Consider the following 19,786-nt stretch of genomic DNA (forward strand, 5'->3'; position numbering starts at 1 on the left):
AAATTCAGGGGGCGCTTTGTTGATCTAAACTGCGGTGAGGCGAAAGCCTTAAGCGCGGTGTTGCTGCTTGTGTCACTGATGTGTGGTTAAGATAAGCTTCGCCTCTAAGAGTGGAACGCGACTGCGTCTTGCAACGCTGCGAGGGTGTCCACAGAACGCCATCGCCCGTTCGGCTCTGCGCCTTGCTCGTCGGTAAATTGGTTTTTGAGGAAAGGAAATGTATCTGTCTCGCATATCTCGGTGGACACCTGAACCTCGCCGTAACGGGAAGGGAGGAAGATGGGAGTGAACGGAGACACTGTATTCACCAGACGCGCCTTTGTTCATTCCAAACCATCGAGCCAGCATGGCGGAGTGGTTAGCGTGCTCGCCTCGCACTCCGGAGATCCTGGTTTGATTCCCCAACTCGGCCAACTTTCTACTCGGTTTTACTTATTTATCTGGTCTGACTAGAAAGGTGAACTAGGCTAATTGGTTAATTAAGCAATTAAATGAACACACTTCCACTTACGTGGAGCATCAGTATACGATCCCTTTAATTGGTTGCATGGTTACTAGCCGAAGTACAATTGGCCCCGTTTGAAATTCGCGCACTGTGACGTTACGACCGTTTCGACCTGTTGAAAAGTGTGACATTTCTGTCGACAACTCCTGCTTACAAAGATGAGGCATTAATGGCTTCCGCCTTAAAAGAGGCATTCATTAGCAAAGAGAGGCAATTAAGAGCAAAGAGAGGCGACGAATGCTGAGGAGGCGTCAATGCTTTCGCATTATTCCAATGCGGTTTCCACAGAACCAATTTTCTTGTTTGCGCTGCCAACATGCGTTCGTTGTTGTGAGCGAAAAATGTTTTACCCGCTGGCTTATTTCATGATACATTTGCCGTAAGCCTGATTAAATGCGCTCTTACTGCTGACGACATGCTGTCGCTTTCTCGTTCCTTAGACCACTCGACCACAAAGAGCGGAGTAACACGCCTTCCTCAGTGCGAAAGCACTTCTAGCTGCAATCCCTGGGTTTCGACGGTGTCCGCCAGGTGTGAACCCAGTAAACAACTGGGTCAGTGGACCCTTAAATCGATGCGGAGGCGTCGACCTACCGACTGAGGCAGTTATGAGCCTTTCCTTTTCTCAAAACCAGCGGAAGGCTTTCACCCCTTGATTTCGAGAAAAGGAAAGGCGCATAACTTGCTTCCTGGGTCAGTGGACACCTCCATCGCGCTTTGAGGTGTATGTGGCAGTGGAGTCCATCTGTAAGAAACCGTGCTTTCGCACATTTAGTGTTTAAAACCGCCAGCCATTCTTTTCCGGGGGACTACTTCCCTACCTAGCCTTGCACACTATGTATGAAAGGGAGTATAGGTACCTCTCTCCCTTCTTCCTCTCTTCCCCACGGCGCGGTTGAGGTGTCCATCGAGAAGTGAGTCAGTTCATTTCCCCAAAACCAATTTAAAAATTAGGAGTCACTTTGGCGACTAAAGTGGTGCAAGGCGAAAGCCTGAGTACAGCATTCTGCCACGAATGTGGTTGTGAATGATGATTCAAGTGCTACCAGCGAATAACGCGTCCATTGGCTGTCTGCGTGTGTTACTGATGTGTGGTTAACATGTTAAGCTTCGCCTGTAAGAGTGGAACGCGACAGCGTCTTGCAACGCTGCCAGGGAGTCCACAGAACGCCATCGCCAATTCGGCTGTACGCCTTGCTGGACGGTAAATTTATTTTTTGAGGAAAGGAAATGTATCTCTCTCTCGCATATCTGGGTGGACACCTGCACCTCGCCGTAAGGGAAAGGGGGAAGATGGGAGTGAACGAAGACGCCGTATTAGCTAGACGCGCCTTTGTTCATTCGAAACCATTCAGCTGGCATTACGGAGTGGCTAGCGTGCTCGTATCGCACTCCGGAGACCCTGGTTCGATTCCCCAACTCGACCAATTTCGTTCTCGGTTTTATTGATTTATGCGGTCTAACTAGAAAGGTTAATTAGGCTATTTCATATTTATATCATTGTATTTCTATCCATCGTGTTCTGTCATTCACCTCTCAAATGTTGGAACTGTCTAGGATGTTCGACACAACGTATATGAAACGAGCAACGTCGAACTGAGTGTGGTAGTGCGTGGTGGTGGAGCGAACGCGGCTTCGTACTTATCTGTTTTTTTCAGCAGCGTCTCCTTCCGCGGACGCTGTTGTCGCTGCGACGCGCGTCTTTCTTTTCTTTTCCTCTGTCTTCTGACCTCTTCATTCTCCTCTATCTTAATTAGGGTAATTGATTAATTAAGCAATTAACTAAACTCAGTCCCACTTAGTTGGAGCATCACTATACGATCCCTTTGATTGGTTGCACGGTTACTAGCCAAAGTACAATTGGCCCCATTTGAAATTCGCGCACTGTGACGTCACGAGCATTTCGACCAATTGAAAAGCGTGACATTTTCTGTCGACAACTCCTGCTTACAACGATGAGGCATTAAAGGCTTCCGCCTTAAAATTTCCATTTCCCTTCTTAAGACTACGCAGCACAGACTCGCAGCGGTCGCTTAACGTGAAGAAGCGCGAAGCGCTTCGGGTGACCAAACGCAAGCTATATACAACACACACTATCAAAAGCAAATCCTAGAGGTTTCAAGAGCACCTCGAATTATTACAGCTCCCTCTCTGCAAGGCAAAGGCGGCAAATGACGGGCCTCATCTAGATCGAAACAAAAGCTGCCAACAAAGTGTTTTCTCTCTCTCTCTCTCCCCCGGAAGTGAAATAACACAGCGTGGCCGTACCTGCGGGTGACTGTACAAACCTATAGCGCTTAACGCAAGCGCGCTTCGAGCGTCTTTTCGCTTGTCGAGCAGTCGGCGCCTGCGATATTTAGGCGCCCATGATGTGCTAGCGAAGTTCGTGCTCTCCCTTATAGCGTGTCTGTGTTAGGTTACGCGTCGGCGAGAAAAGTGCCTGTAGCGCCTTGCATCTCTTCAGGTAATACATCCCGGAGGAGCTTTCTGGTGCGAATTCGCGCGCCACCCGGCAGTGGGAGCAGAGCGAATAAAATTCCCATTGCCTGTTGTCGCGCACTTTATGTATTCCTTAGCGAAGTATTTCACCTCACTTCCTTTCTAGTCGCCCCCTCTCTCATCCTCTTCTTCACGCAAACAAAAAACAAAAAAAATTTGCCCAGGCTTAGCTTGGTTAAGCCAAGAATGCGTTGCATATTGCGCGGTCTTTTTGCGCGAGGTATTGCTTGGCGGCACTCGATTTTCTCAGCAGCTTTTCCCCCCGTGACGTATGGATGGATGGATGGATAGGAGCGCCCCCTTTGAAACGGGGCGGTGGCAACCGCCACCATGCTCAGCCGTTCTTTTTTTTTCTTTTTTTTTCTTTTTAAGTGGTTTGGTGACGTCACGTCACCACGTGGCGTGACGTCACCAAGCTTTCGGCGGACTACAGCGGCTTTCGCCACCCGCCTCGTATCGACGCGTATCGGCGACACAGCAAAAGGCTTGCTAAACAACGCTTCGTTTCTCAGCGGGCAGTGTGGCACGAATAAGGCGGGCTGCCATATCACAACGGCCACGAGACACCCGGCAACACGCTCCGCGGACTCAAGTGTCAAGTGTCGACTCAAGATAAGGCGCGGATCGAGACAAGGCGATTTCTCGGCGTCGCCCACACACGCCTCTTGTGCGCCGCTCGCCATTGGCCGACAGCGGGTCGCTGGAGTGCGTCTTTTAAAGCGGGACAATTTACGAAGCTAACATCAGTAGTTGTCTGATGTTTGGTGCACCTTGTTTAAGATACAACGTATCCAGGTCGGTTTGGTTGGTTTATTCGGGTTTAACGTCCCGAAGCGACTCGGGCTACGAGGGACGCCGTAGTGAAGGGCTCCGGAAATTTAGACCACCTGGGGTTCTTTTAACGTGCACTGACATAGCGCAGTACACGGGTCTCTGGAATTTCGCCTCCATCGAAATTCGACCGCCGCAGCCGGGATCGAACCCGAGTCTTTCGGGCCAGCAGCCGAGTGCTGTAACCACCGAGCCACCACGGCGGGGCGTATTCAAGTCGGGCTCGCAGAAGAAAGAAAAGGAAGAAGATCCGGACAAGAGAAAAGAAGACAGCGAATACATGGACTTCCAGGCCTGATTCACTAATAATATACTTCTCGTCTGAACGATCGGACATGCCTATATGTGCTTCCCTTACGGGTGCAGCTGCCCCAAAAGTGTTATTTAGGACGGCCGTGGACATGGCAACTTTTTGTTTTGTTTTTTTTTTTTACTTTTCTTTCCTGCGAAAACGACACATCGCGACGCGAGTCCTTCAGCTACTTCGAAGTATGAGAAAGCTCAAGTTATCCTCAGAGACTGGAAACCACGATGTAAAACGCGACTCAGCTTCACTCTCTAAGCTACGACTAATTTCTGAGGCAGCTCTGGGTGGCGCTTTATAGGATTTCATACCCGCCGCGGTAGCTCAGAGTTTAGGGCGCTCGGCCTGAGTCGGAGTACCCGAGTTCGAACCCGGCCACGGCGGCCGCGTTTCAATGGAGGAGAAAACGCAAAGGCGCCCGTGTGCTGCGCGATAGTGCACGTTAAAGATAAAAATTGGTTTTCAAAGAAAGGAAATGGCGCAGTATCTGTCTCACATATCTCGATGGACACCTGAACCGCGCCGCAAGGGAAGAGAGGAGGGCGGCAGTGAAAGAAGGAAGAGAGAAAGAGGTGCCCTAGTGGTCGTCTCTGGAATAATTTCGGACACCTGGGGATCTTTAACGAGCAATGACATCGCACAGCACACGGGCACCTTTTGCGTGTCGCCTCCATCGAAACGCGGCCGCCACGGTCGGGTTCGAAGCCGTGTACTCCGGCTAATTAGACGAGCGCCTTAACCACTGAGCCCCCGCGGCGGGTTGTTAAAAGATCCCCAGGTGGTCGAAATTATCCCGGAGCCCTCCACTACGGCACCCCTTTCACTCTTCTTTCACTACCACCCTTCCCCCCTTCCCTCACGGCAAGGCTGAGGTGTCCACCGAGAAGTGAGATAGCTTCCTCTAAAACGACCAATTCAAGCGGGGATAAGGAATCCCAATTCACGGGCTTCCTTATCGCCGCACAGTTTCGCGTTCTGAATCCGCACCGCGCAACGGCGCCCAGCTCAGCGCGCTAGAGTATAAATGGGCGCAAACCTCAAGATGTGTTTCGAGCAGCGGGCAAAGCAAAAGCGCCGTGCTTCTGACCCTTTTCTCTGCTAAGAGGCGCGTCGCCTGCTGTCGCACAGAAAGGCCGAGGTGCCCCGCGTTATCTCGAACGCTCCGTCAGCGCACGAAATCACCTGCACTATCTCGCTTTTCCCCTTGACACTCTGCAGCGATAGCGTACGAGCCCCGGGGATCACAACGCAACGCCGGCGGTAGTGAGTGAGAGAGGCGCCTCCACCCAAAGCCACCTAGACACTTCTCCACCACGCCCTCCTAAGTGGCAAGCATTCGTCTCGAGGAGGAAGAGGCCCCGAACAAGAAGAGAGGCTCAACTCCAGTGCATTTATAGTTCCCAAGCCGTCCAACCGGGGAAGGAGCGTACCTGGTGGACAGCTGCTGCTGCATGGCCTTGCGGGACTCGTACAGCTCGATGGGGAAGTGGGGCACCTCGTAGGGCGCCGATATCTCGTTGCCCATGACCTTGGCCTTCTCGCGGCAGTGCGAGATGATGGTCTCGGCGGCCGCCTGGTAGCACTCGTCGCCCGCCCCCGACCCGCCGCCGCCCACGGGCTCCAGGATCTCCGGAAGATCGAAGTGCGGCTCCGGCAGCCCGCCGCACACCGGCGGCGACTCGCTGCCTGCGCCCAGACATCAAGAACAGCATTTGTCAACATGTTCCCTCGAATAGGGCACACCACGCTCGTCGGAATCATTTCACGCACCCCGCCGTTCCGTCAGCAGGTAACGGCAAACCAGTGAAGGTAGGATCCCTTTAGGACAGAAAACGTAGGTGCATACGAGAGGCAGTTGACAAAATGACCCCAGTTGCATTAACTTTCTTCTTTATCTTTTTAAGTCGGTGCGTTCTAGACGTTCTGCCGACCGGTCGAGTCGAATATTGGACATATTTTCGTCAAAATTAGGGCTCTGGATAGTCAGCTATACAGTGCTGGGGGCCTACGCGTACATCTCACTCTGGTGGATTTGCCTAGAATGGCTTCCCCAAAAAGGAGAGAACGATGAAAATCAGATGTATGCATTAAGAGACAAAGAGGGCAATGTCATTAGCAGCTTGGTCAAGACAGTTAAAGTAGCCGAAGAGTTCTACACAAATCTATATAGTAGCCAAAGTAATCAGTACGTAAATGAGACAGGCAGAATACACAGCAACTGGACATCCCGCCAGTAACCGAAGGTGAACACAAGAAAGCCTTAGGAGCAATGCAAAGGGGTAAAGCAACTGGTGAGGATCAGGTAACAGCAGATCTGTCGATGGACGGAGGATTGTGCTAGAAAAACTAGCCATTCTGTATACGCAATGTCTTGTGACCTCGAGCGTACCAGAAGAACGCTCACATTATCTGAATCCATGAGGAAGGAGACGCTAAGGACTTGAAAAATTACTGACCGATCAGCTTACTGTCCGCTGTCTATAAGGTATTTACTAAGGCAATCGCAAATAGAGTCAAGACAACCTTAGACTTCAATCAACCAAATGATCAGACAGGCTTTTGCAAATGATACTCGACAACAGACCATATTCACACTATCAAATGATAGCAAAAAGTGCAGAATATAACCAATCCTTATATACAGCCTTCATAGTTTACGAGAAAGCATTTAATTCCGTCGAAACCACAGCAGTCATGCAGGCATTGCGGAATCAGTGTTTATAAGAGCCTTGCGTAAAAATACTGAAAGATATCTATAACAGCTGCACAGCTAAGTCACTTACAACATGAGCTACAAAGCATGATCATTGAGTTAGAGAGTTAGACAGGCCGAGCAGAACTGTAGGGCTTCAAATGAACATGCAGAAAACCAAAGTAGAGTTCAACAGTTTCGCAAGGGAACACCAGAGGTGCTGGAAGTAGTAAGGGAGTAAGTCTACTTAGGGCAGGTAGTGACCGCAGTTCCGGATCACGACAGGGAAATAACTAGAAGAATAAGAATGGGGTGGAGTGCATTTGGCAGGTTCTCTCAAGTCATGAATGGCAGTTTACCAATATCCCTCAAGAGAGAAGTATACAACAGCTGTATCTTCCCAATACTCACCTATGAGGCATAAGCACGGAGAATAATGAAAACGGTTCAACTTAGTTTGAGGACCACGCGGCGAGATATGGAAAGTGAAATGATAGGTGTAACGTTATAAAGAGACCGGATAGTGGGTGAGGGGACAAACACGGGTTAATGGCATCCTAGTCGAAATCAAGAGGAAGAAATGGGCTTGGGCAGGGCATGTAATGCGAAGGCAGAATACGGTCTTTAGTGGTCTTTAAGACAGCCCTTAAGGGCAACGGAGTGGATTTCAAGAGAAGGCAAGCGTTGCAGGGGGCGGCAGAAAGTTAGGTGGGCGGATGAGAGTAAGAAGTTTGCAGGGACACGGTGGCCGCAGCTGGCACAGCACAGGTTGATAGGAGGCATACGGGAGAGGCTTTTGCCCTGCAGTGGGCGTAGTCATGCTGATGACGGTTAAATTTCAGTTCACACTGCAGACCTTTCGTTACAGTGTAACAACGCTAAACGATCCGCAGAAAGCTGTGGACACGCGGCCCCGTGCGTACCACAACGTCTGCGTTCAGCTGTACATGCTTCAGTGTAGTTTTCCCCCAGCAACACTCTTCGGGGGTACGGTATCCTCGAGACCAACACCCTTGATGCTCGCGCGCCGCGTATCTCTGCACACGACACTGATATCAGAGTGACCGCGTTTCTGTAGCTGAGTTGCTGAGACAAAGTAGGTTTCCTACAGTAAACGAAATTCAAGTTATTTTTCGATCTGACTAGAAGGCATTACAATATAAAGCAGTTAAATCCCCATAAACCAATAGCACCGCCAACTTCTGTAAATAACTGTTTTAAATATTTACATTTCCCACGAACTGTAGTTAACTGAAACAGCCACAATAACGACGCAGTTGCACAGGTATCGGTAACACCACTGGAAAAACACCCCAGATAACCTGTTCACGCTATTTTGCATTTGCGCACGTGTATTTCGCACATGTATCCACCCTGATATGGTTTTGAACAAGAGCAGATTGTTTTTAACAAAATAAAAAATAAAGAACTTCACGACAAGGGCGTTGAGCCCGCAGTTATGAACAGCGAAATAAAAGATGAATATAACGAGCACTTACAGAGCGTTAGATGGTTCTCTATAGTTTTACACTGTATGTTTTGTACGGACCTGATTTTAAGTTCCACGCGCGTTATTGAGTCAGCGTCCATTGGAAGCGGGAAGAAAAATGCGACTTTTCTTCTTTTTATCCACTTTTTTATCCAAGGAGGACACCACTTCGGACGTACAAAATTTTCACGATTGTTAAGACGCTTTTTACCTGCCATCATTTCGCTGCGCGTTTGAGCACCGTTGCACAACATTACAGAAGGGAATGGAGCTTTGAAACGAACACAAAAGAAAGCTACTCGTTACAAACTTAAATTAGCTCCGAAAATAAGCAACATAACCACATAAATAGGGCAAGGCTAAATAAAAACGATGGTCACTACGCTGACGGCAAATCACTCTTCGGAGCCGCTTCGCGACTGGACACTTTTTCGTCACTTTTCCGCTTGCTTAGTGCGTATAGCATGTAAGCAGCCCCCCACCGCAGAAAAAAAAAAAAAAACTGGCAGTGGTTTAGCTCTGGTTAAACCTGGAGGATTAACCAGTTTTAACCAGAGCTAAACCACTGCCAATTTTTTTTTTAAACCTGGAGGATCGGCTGCTGACCCGAAAGACGCGGGTTCGATCCCGGCCGCGGCGGTTGAATTTCTTTGGAGAAATTCTAGAGGCCCGTCAAAATTTCCGGAGCCCTCCACTACGGCGTCTCTCATAGCATTAGTCGCTTTGGGATGTTAAACCCCATAACCAAAACCAAACCAAACCTGGAGGATTGCGAAAGCAACGAGGAGAGAGAGAGAGAGAGAGAGAGAGGGGCGATGGAGAGCGCGCGGCAGCGGCCCCGGCACGCTAGCTATGCGCTGCTACTGCGCAAGCGCAACTGGTGAGCACGGCGGCGGCACCTCTGAGTCACCCGAGCAGCGACGGCGGCGGCGCGCCAACTGTGCGCCGAGTGACGTCACTGCTCCTCGCGCATGCGCAGTATGGCCTTGCCTCAGCTCCGCGAAATGGCTCGGCGACTCGCGTAGTGTTGCTTTCGCAACAAGAGAAACATGCGCACGCAGCACAGCAAGGTACTCGAGCCATTCGACAGACTTTAAACTCGTAAACAAACACCAGCCATCAGAGGGGCCGCTCTTGCCGTTCGCGTCAAGAACCTCGACCGACTAGCGCCGCGTGTGCGAGACGACCGCTCGTGTTTCTTCTGCGTGCCTCGTGAAAGTTTTGTCTGCCGAAGGGCACGCGCCTGTTCGATCGAGGCAGCCAGAGTGGCCAACTGTAAGACCGACAACCTATCCGAAACGTCTGCCCGAGAACTCCAGCTTCACTCAAAGCCCGACGAGGCAGGCAGGCGAAACCGCGGCGACTCTCGAAGCAGAGTGCGAAGCGTCACCGCGCGGGCTCTCTGCCGTCACAAGCACAGCGAAATGACGCCCGACATGCAGCTGCGTGTTCATCAGTGGGCGTCAGCGATCGATCACTCCTCGCCTGCACGGTCGGGTGCGCCGAAGCCCAATCGCGCCCTGCAGGAAACCACTCGGAACGCGCGCTGAAGACGAAGACACGAAACAAAAGGAGCACTTTTCTTCTCGAAGGCTCACTTAAAGCTACTCTGGCGCGCCTCAACGACATCCGTCCGCGGTCGCAGCAGCTGAGGGAGAGACTCACGCGGAACTCCGAAGACGACGGCTGCGGACAATCCCTGCTTGTCTGGGCCGCGCCAACTGTCTGTCTAGCCAACACTACGTCTAGCGCGCTCACGTAGGCCCGCCCCACCAGCGCGATCGAAACTTGTTCGCATCCCCCCGCGGTGTGCAACTGGATTGCGGCGGTCCCTGTGCGTGCCGGACAGCGTTACACGCACACAGGGGCGAAATGAAAAAAAGGAGGCGATTGACCCACATGCTCGAGGCGTTAGCCGCACCTGACGGTATGCGAGGAAGGCAGGTGTACGGCGTAACGGCGGCCGTCACAGCAGCGACGCCCTCGATCGGCTACTGCTTTCGGAAAGCTGCGCCTGTATAACCGGTAGCTCGCTCGCATTTCGGAGCCACCACCCGGTAGCGGCGCATTTTTCTCAGCACTAACGCGCGCATTCCGTTGCGCCTGTTTCTGAAAATAAAGCGATCGGGTATCGACACGTTCACAAGGCCGCTCTTCGACCCCTTCCTCGCTCAAGTGCGCGCGTGTTGTAACGACGCAGCCTCGGTATACCACTCTACCATCCTCGCCCACATCCTCCCACTCTTCCCCAGTGAGCCTGCAAGTACCCCTCCCCCTACGAAGCCTTCGATCTGCCATTACGAGACGCTCGGCCGGCGCGCAACTCTTGGTCACCCATCGCAGGCAGTTGCCGACGGCCAAGTTTGCGAACACGACACCGCCGGCATAATTCGCGCGACTCTGCCGGAGGACCAAGTGCGAACCTGCCGACCCTTATTAATGCGAAACCATTAGATGGCTCATCGACGGGAAAACCCTGCGTCGCCAAAAAAGTGTGACAACTCGCGATTGGTCGAAACGGTGTGACGTCATCAAAGGCGGGAAATTAGAAACGTTAACCCGTAATAGTCGGTACCAGTACTTACTACTGCACCAACTACAAAGGAATATAATTAGAACAGAATAAGAAAACAACCTTAGGAGCAATGCAAAAGGGGAAAGCAGCTGGTGGGGATCAGGTAGCAGAAGATCTTTTAGAAGTACGGATAGACTGTGCAAGAAAAACTAGCCACCCTGTATATGTATTTTATTTATTATTTATTTATTTCGGAATACTGTCAATCCCATCTTGGGATTTTTACAGGAGAGGGCAAAACATACAAATACAGGTTCAGTGCTAAATTTTTTTAAGAGTGCCGTGTGAATGCCGTGTGACCTCAATCGTACAAGAAGCTAGGAAGGACGCTAAAATGATCTTAGTTCAGGAGATGTCAAGAACTTGAAAAATTACAGACCGATCAGCTTACTGTCCGTTGCCTACGAGGTATACTGATCAGCTTGCTGTCCGTTGCCTACAAGGTATTTACTAAGGTAATCACAAATAGAATTAGACAACCTTAGACTTCAACTAAGTGATCGGGCAGGCTTTTCTAAAGGATACGTGACAATGAACCTTATCAATCACGTGATAGAGAACTTATCAATCACGTGATAGAGAACACGCAGCGAAGGCGATGCGCTGAGGGACGGAGCCTAAACGCGTGTAATGCATTTCAACTCCGACACGACGCCAGACTGCGCAATCTTCACGGCTTCTCGGCACGGTGATCACGCAACGCAGCGCGGAGACGATCACCGAGGAAGAGCATTACTATCATAAATATATCCCGCATAAAAAAAATGTCACACCTTTCAGAAACGATTTTTTTTTTTTTCTGTTCTCCGATGGTTGACAGCGTGCCTGGAAGCCGATAAAGACCCACCGCAAGTTGGCGCAGTCTCATCTCTAAGTGCAGTTTACATCATGCTCCCAAAACTACCAACTCGCCTAACAGCGCACACCTTGAGCATAGCTTTGGTGCGCGACGCACGACGGGTACCACGGCGCTGCAGAACTGTTCCGCTCTTCACAGGTCAGCCATTGTAAATGTGTGCGACAAGTTTTGGTGAGTATGATTTCTTGATAATGACGCTGTATTCCCGGAGTAATTTCAAACCCTGCATGGGAAACTGTACCAAGCTTGCGCGCCTAGCTTTATCAAGCGTCAGCGCGAACAATCATAAAGGGAGAGCGATGACCTTCCCACGCAAAAATTCAAAGGAATGCAGTCGGGAGGGAAAAAAAAATTCTATTTCAGACAAGCCGGCTTCCAGTAGGACGCGGGTAGAATTTCCCAGAAGGGAATCGACCGACGGAAGATACGCCGCGCGTCTTTCCGCGCTCGGGGGTTTGCGTCTAAGGCTTCTTTTTTTTTCGCCGGCGCACACGATTCGCGGATGTAGGCTGCTGAAAACCATTCTTATTTCCGCTCACACAGAAATCAAACCTGCAGATTTCAGAGAACCTGTCGCAAAGTAAACTCCTCACAAACACCCACGTTCCAGAGCGGCTGCAGAAATACACGCTCTTGAAAATCTTCCGCGTCATGATTATGTTTTACTTCGTTCAATACGAATAAATCCCACGGAGGAACGAAGTGTGTGCGCAGCTCTGGCGGCTAACAGAATCCTTCCAGAAATCAAAAAATTACCGACGATTACGTTAGTTCCTAATGCGAAATTTGAGCGCAGCAAATAAGCTGTTTCACCTTTTCGATAGATTGAGGCAAAGAAATCGAGCAACACATGTATGCGCTATCACAGAATTTTTTTTTTTTTTCACACGTATTCCTTTAACAAAGACTCCACTAACAGTTCTTGACAGTCATGAAGGAAGCTTTGTGGTCGGAGAAATAGACTGATATATGTTCGACTTGGTACACCAATGCTTGATTCTCAAAGACGAGATCTATACAAGTGCCTCGCGAGGTTGTCACAGCCGTGGGACGCGTTACGAGCGAGAGGAACGGGATGTTCTCCCGCATAAGTGTTAAGAAATTGCTGTTTGTCTTTATGTCAACATTAAAGTCCCCCACTACTAACATCGGTGTGGATCGATGGACGGTTAATGCGAGTTGCAGGAAGTGCACGACGTCTTTCGTGAGTGCGGTAGGGGCGAAGTAGGCAGCTACTACCAGCAAGCCGTTGGGCAACTTTGCGGCGCACAGCTCGCCAACTTCATGTGACGTGCCAAACAGCGCCGCCGATGCCGACACAAACAAAAATTAGGAGTCACTTTGGCGACTAAAGTGGTGCAAGGCGAAAGCCTTAGTACAGCATTCTGTCACGAATGTGGTTGTGAATGATGAATCAAGTGCTTCCAGCGAATGACGCGTCCATTGGCTGTCTGCGTGTGTTACTGATGTGTGGTTAACATGTTAAGCTTCGCCTGTAAGAGTGGAACGCGACAGCGTCTTGCAACGCTGCCAGGGAGTCCACAGAACGCCATCGCCAATTCGGCTGTACGCCTTGCTGGACGGTAAATTTATTTTTTGAGGAAGGGAAATGTATCTCTCTCGCATATCTGGGTGGACACCTGCACCTCGCCGTAAGGGAAAGGGGGAAGATGGGAGTGAACGAAGACGCCGTATTAGCTAGACGCGCCTTTGTTCATTCCAAACCATTCAGCTGGCATTACGGAGTGGCTAGCGTGCTCGTATCGCACTCCGGAGACCCTAGTTCGATTCCCCAACTCGACCAATTTCGTTCTCGGTTTTATTGATTTATGCGGTCTAACTAGAAAGGTTAATTAGGCTATTTCATATTTATATAATTGTATTTCTATCCATCGTGTTCTGTCATTAACCTGTCAATTGTTGGAACTGTCTAGGATGTTCGACACAACGTATATGAAACGAGCAACGTCTTACTGAGTGGGGAAGTGCGTGGTGGTGGAGGGAACGCGGCTCCGTATAGTTATGTTTTTTTTTTCAGCAGCGTCTCCTTCCGCGGACGCTGTTGTCGCTGCGGCGCGCGTCTTTCTTTTCTTTTCTTTTCTTCTGACCTCTTCATTCTCCTCTATATTAATTAGGCTAATTGATTAATTAAGCAATTAACTAAACTCAGTCCAACTTAGTTGCAGCATCACTATACGATCCCTTTGATTGGTTGCATGGTTACTAGCCAAAGTACAATTGGCCCCGTTTGAAATTCGCGCACTGTGACGTCACGAGCATTTCGACCAATTGAAAAGCGTGACATTGGGGGCGGAGCTGGTTACGAGGCCGACGCCGACGACGACGCGAAACCCAGGAACGGACGCCAAAGAGCTGCGCTCTAAAAAGACACGACGAAACTTGTAGCGCTTGAAAAACAGACACGAAGTAGACAACGCGTGGCAGCTGTCGCTGAAATGCTCCATCGAAGCGCAATCCCGGCAGGGAGAACTCGCTTGTGCCGAGTGGCTCGTTGTTTCCAGCCGAGGTGACTCACAGGTGCGCGGCGGCAGTGACGACTGGTCTGCACGAAGCAGAACAATGCGGCGACTGCATGAGGTCGCCCTGTTCCCTCTCTGTGGCCCTCCCGCCAACAGCGCGGCTGATGACGTCTCCCACTTCACCTCGGTCACGCCTCACGCGTCGGCCTCTGCCTCGTTTGCTCGTACAGTCGTCCCCAGACCTGTATAGAGCGCTCCAACTCCGTGCCGTCTGCACTCCGAAACATAGAGAGCGACTTCTGCGGCAGTATCGTCTGAGCATGAGACATGCGCAATCTCGAACCAGGCGCTGCCGCTAGACGTCGCTTTACGCCGCAGCGCGTAAAGACTCGTCCTGTGCGTCATTGTTGGACATTTCAGGCTTTATCTTTTTTAATTCGGGGAATAAAAATTGGGCGCCATATTTCGACTTCCAATTCGGGTACAAATCTGGCTACTGAGCAAGAAGTTGCATTTTTTTTTTCCAGCAGAGATGACAATGAACGCTCGTTTTTGTTAGGTGCACGAAATGCTGTTTGTCGCTCATCATTTTCTAAAGCAATGCAGCTTTGAAAAGTCCTATCAAGGAACTCTCCACCAAAGCAGGTATCTCATTTCTTTTCATTCTCCATCCCATTTGCTGCAGTTCTCATCCATACGAATGTGCAGCCCCTCCGCAGCCTTTGGTGCTCTGCAAATGCACTCGGCGGCCATTTTAAATCCACAGCAGCCTTGGACATTTTTCCCTCCCGATCCTTCTCACAGCCTTGTTACATCTCCTAATTTTCATCAGCTAAGCCATCCCACAAAAAGAACCGGTTATTTACCTCCATATCAATAACTCCCCTGAACAGCCGTTCCAATGGCTTCGGCCCCAAAGTACAAATAATTTTTCTATTTTTATTTTTCTTTTATTTTCTGCTATGCGAAATTCTTTTTATTAATTTTTATTTTTCTATTTCATGTTGGATTAAGCCGATTATACTTGGTGGCATTTTTTTTTCCAATTCTTTTTCTTAGTCCCACCGTATATAGCATCAGCCTTAGAAGGCGCAGTTGGTAGCGCTCATATAAATGGAGCCAGCAACTGACGCCCGAGAAGTATACCTGTGTTCTGACCACTCGCTTCTAAAACGTACTTTTCGAACTTGTCTTCACAAAAAACGCGTAAAAGCTGTTTCCATCATTTACACTATTCGTTCCAGTTTCAATGCGTACCGACACTACGAGCCCCGTAGGTCTGAACTGACGTGAACCGACAAAAAAACGAAACAAAAACTCCGAGACCTGAAGAGCGATTTCTAACTGCAGAGCGAAGGCACAATAAGGACGCGATCAAAGTTTAGGAAGGGGGGGGGGGGGGGGGGGGGCGCCATGTCTGGGCGTCGTGTTGTTCTCCCACCCCAAGCAAAACAGCTGCGAACAACGACCTCGACAGAGCGGGCCGTCACGCAGAAGGGTCACGTGAGGACGAACGTAGTCGCGCGGGAGGAGCGTCTGGAAGGCAGCCAGGGAATAACGTCCCCCTTAACGACGCACCGCGCCCGCGAAGCCAGGCGGCCGCGCCCTCGAATTTCTCTTCTCGCGCAAGAGGAGAACAATCCTCCCAAAAGACGACGGCTGAGATACGAAGTCGCCGCTGCTCTCCGCAAATTGCGGGCGCGGTGGCCGCCTACACGGCCGTAAACATCGGGCGACTATTTGCGGAGGAATGCGCAAACGGGTCCGGGCGCGTCGCATTCCCACCTCGCTCTTTGCTTCGTCAGTGGCGCTGTGTTTCGCACTCTTTCCCTCCAGTCGGGCGAGAACAACATTATAGAGATGCAGACGCGCCTCTTGCGGTCTGTTTCGCTACCAGGGGTGAAAAAAAAAAATTAAGTAAACGAAATAAAACTACAATATACAAAATGCCCACGGAAGAAACGTGGCCCGGATAGTCGCGTTTCTGAAAATACGCTGACTCAAAAAAAAACAAAAAAAAAACCGACATGCGCAACACGAACGATTTCGAGCGGCCTGTCGGTGGCGACGCAGTCAGACCGACGGTGCGACAGGCCTTCACAGTCACGACTCGACACTGCATCTTTCTACGATGCACAACACGGCACACCCGAACGGTTGTCCCCCACTTAATATGGGCGACTGACGTCCGGACGCACGGTGCCAGTCACTTACAGGAAGCGGTAAATGACCTCCGAAGTCTTTTTCGCTGCGTGCTTCGGCTAGCCCGCGTGCAAAGCCTGTACGAGCATGGAAGGTGCCACGCCTCAATCTTATGCAAGCACAGCGTGCTGAACAGTGTTACGTCCAGACGCCCGTAGCAATGGACGGCTACCATAGCACGGTATCTCTCCTCTGCTGAGGAGATTGCTTGCGAAGTAGCGGCAGGAAGGTTATAGGTGCGCACAAGCTAAGCGCCTACAAAGAGTCATGCTATTACGGAGCAGCGCGCAGTCGGCCCTACAGAGTCAAACAGGATGCGCTGCAGTGGGATCGAATCAAGGGCTGCCGATGTAACCACACTGCCGGAGGCAGCGGCCACTATAGCACTGAGTGGCCCACAAGGACTAGCCGTGCAGAAAAAGGGATAAGGACAGCCAGTACTGCTCTACCGCACGCCTCGTGTGTATAACAACGAAATCCGCTAATTATACAATTCTTCAACAGGGCTCGTCTTCGCCACTCAGTTATAAGAGCATTAAACTCAAGCGCTACGTAGCAAGAGGCAAAATGTAAACACGCACAGACATATGCGTAACGGGTGACCATGTTTTTCCAAATAAAGACATTCATTGCGCCCTGTATATCACGACAGAATATGGCAGGCCAAGAGATACTGTGTGCCTAGCTTAGATGCAAAAGAAACGCGCACATGAAACAGTGGCGAAGGGACGTCGGCTGAGAACGGAAGTTGAACAGCAAAAGAGGGGTACTAAAAGCTTAACGCAAGGAAAGGGAGAGCCACCACGCACACTGACGAGGCGGAGAACCCCCGGTAAATCGTTCTTAGCGCTATGCCTCGTATTTATAGAAACATGCGCCCTCTATATATAGCAACGAGAGAGAGAGAGAGCGGCGAGAAAATGCCAGCAAAATATCGCGGCGTCGTAAAACGACAGGCCAAGCCAGACAGCGGAGAGGCGCCGCCGGTTTCCGGCCCAGAGCTATGCGGGCATGTATGTGGGAGCGAAAGCGATCCCGAACCGCAGTGCAGCCGCATCAACGCGCGGCTTCGTCCACTACGCGAGACTTGGGGGCACGGAGGAGACGCTTGCATGTATTTTAGTTGTCTTTCCTCCCCTTAGAATGATGCGCAGCTCCGTAGAAAACAGGCAGCCGCGTCCATTGCGCCAACAAGCGGTAAACATCTTATAGCTAAGTTGTTTCGGTTTTGGTTTCAACAGCCAAACTATGGCAGTAACGTGGTGGTGGTGAAACTTTATTACCAACAGATATAGAGGAGCGACCCAAAGTCGCCCCCCCCCCCCCCCCCTTGCTTAAACGACGGCCGCTATCCCTTGGGCAGCGGCGGCGGCGTCTTCAGCCAGCTGGAGGAGCTTGATCTGTGTCCCCGGGTCGGGGCTGAGCATTAGAGCCTCCCAATGAGCAGAGTCGGTAATGAAGTGACTCGCGGGTAGGGACTGCGGGCAGTTCCACATCACATGATTTAGATCGGCTTTGCTATCACAATTTTTGCATTTGTCTGAGTCCTTCCGAATAGAAGCTACACAATTGGGGATTTGGATAGGTGTTAGTTTGAAGTTTACGCCAGGCTTTGGCCTGTTGTTTGTAGAGCGTTTCATCTGCTGGCGGGAACTTGCAAGCCTGTAGTGCTGCAGGATTTCTTTGTAAGCGGACAACCTTGCCGGAGTATAGGGCGGGTGGGCTGCACGACCCAGCTCGGCGGGACAGTGTGACGTAAAAGGCGCATTCAGGTAACGCGAGGTATATAAGAACTGCAGTATGGTCGCTGCTTTCTTCGTTTTGATTCACGCCTGCCCAAGAGTTGGAATGAGAAAAAGTGAACAGGCAGCGATTATATCGCAGTTTTGTGCCTCAAGTGGCCCGATACCGTCTGGGACGTCACGACACGAGACGAGAAAACGGCACGAGAAAAATACAGTCAGTTATAAATTACTGAGCTGGCGTAAATGAGTTCCACATTGTGACTCCAATCCACGCAAGTAAACAAAACACGCCAGCAAAAATTTGCTTCCTCTACTGCTTTAAGTGCACTAGCGGCCAAAGTAACAGCTGAAGCGAGTTCGTTGTAGATGGGCGGAAATGAAGACGCAAAATGGTAAGCTGAAAATGTTACGACCGAGATGACAATCTACACAAGAGCTGCGGGATTTCGGGACGCCACTACCGCGAGCAAAGTACGAAACGCACCTGCTGGTTCCAACGGCCCGCAGCAGCCAGCGCCCGTCTTGCATCTTGAGTTCGTTCAGACATACTACACTACTGCTTCGTGCACCGGACAGCAAAAAACCGCAGATGCATTTCCACCCGGCGTTTTGCAGCTACTTCGGTGTAACGAAGTCGCGCGGCACGGTCAAAGGACAAACTTGGCATATACTATTCACGTGACGAGGCGGACCGAGGAAGGCAACAATGTCGAGGCCTGCAAGACCCAGTCGCACTCTGCGGACGAGAGTTACGCAACGCGGATTTCGCATGCCCCGGTTTCGGCGGACGCGTTTGGATCGCGACCTTCGGTTGGCAACAGGGGTCCTCAAAAAAGACGCTGTGGTTGTCGTAACTCGAGGTAGCAGTATCCCACCGCTGCCACCAGTTGTTACGGCTCGGGTAGCGTGGCCAGTTGTTGCATCACCATGGGGGCTCGTACAGGAGGAGGAAACGTAAGTCCACATCTTCTGTCGCACTGCGAGGCAACCTTACTGTTGACAGCTCGCGTCCATCGAACACAGGTGTGGCATGATGACGTCGCAGCCGCAGCTGCGCTGGCTTCCTCTGATTTGTTCCGGGCTTTTTTCAGACGAGGGTTGCTGTCGTCGGTTGCTTCCCGAAGGTCGTTGGCACCGAGCCGAGCGTGGGGTCATCGTCATGGTGATGCAACAACCGGCCACGCTACCTCGAGCCGTAACAGTGGTGCACGCGCAACTCCGGCACCTAAGCGCTGCTTTCGCGCAGCTTGGTCAATCACACCAACAAGTCAGAGTGCGCGTGATGAGGAAAATCTCCGCAGTTGAAGAATAATTCAGCGGGCACTTTGGCTCTCTAAAGTGCTGCAAGGCGAAAGCGTTTCCTGGCGCACTGTTTGTTTGTATTTACTTTTTATTTTTCATATTTTTATTTTTGCTCCTATCTTGTTTTTATTGCTTTTTATTTTTATTTTAATATCCTATTTTATTTTTGCTTATTTTCTTATTTTTATTTTCCTTTCCTTCACTTTATTTCTTTTATTTTATTTATGAAACCCATGCATTCACTAGATGCGGCTTTATTCATGCTGGAACCTTGAGCCTTCGTGGCGGAGTGGTAGCGTCTCC

At 50.6% G+C, this 19,786-nt stretch overlaps 1 protein-coding gene across 4 annotated transcripts in view; it reads right to left on the reverse strand.

The window, feature by feature from the left end:
• Positions 1 to 19,786, reverse strand: part of AMPdeam (AMP deaminase) — an 89,594-nt gene that overhangs the window by 41,887 nt on the left and 27,921 nt on the right. For all 4 annotated transcript variants that reach the window (XM_089548528.1, XM_089548524.1, XM_089548533.1 and 1 more), the window contains exon 2: positions 5,570 to 5,825. In XM_089548528.1, the coding sequence (XP_089404654.1) occupies positions 5,570 to 5,825 (256 nt within the window). The remainder of the gene's footprint in view (positions 1 to 5,569; positions 5,826 to 19,786) is intronic.

This window comes from Amblyomma mixtum, chromosome 6 (assembly GCF_055824585.1).
Source record: "Amblyomma mixtum isolate Tamu chromosome 6, ASM5582458v1, whole genome shotgun sequence".
NCBI classification, from domain to species: Eukaryota; Metazoa; Arthropoda; class Arachnida; order Ixodida; family Ixodidae; genus Amblyomma; species Amblyomma mixtum.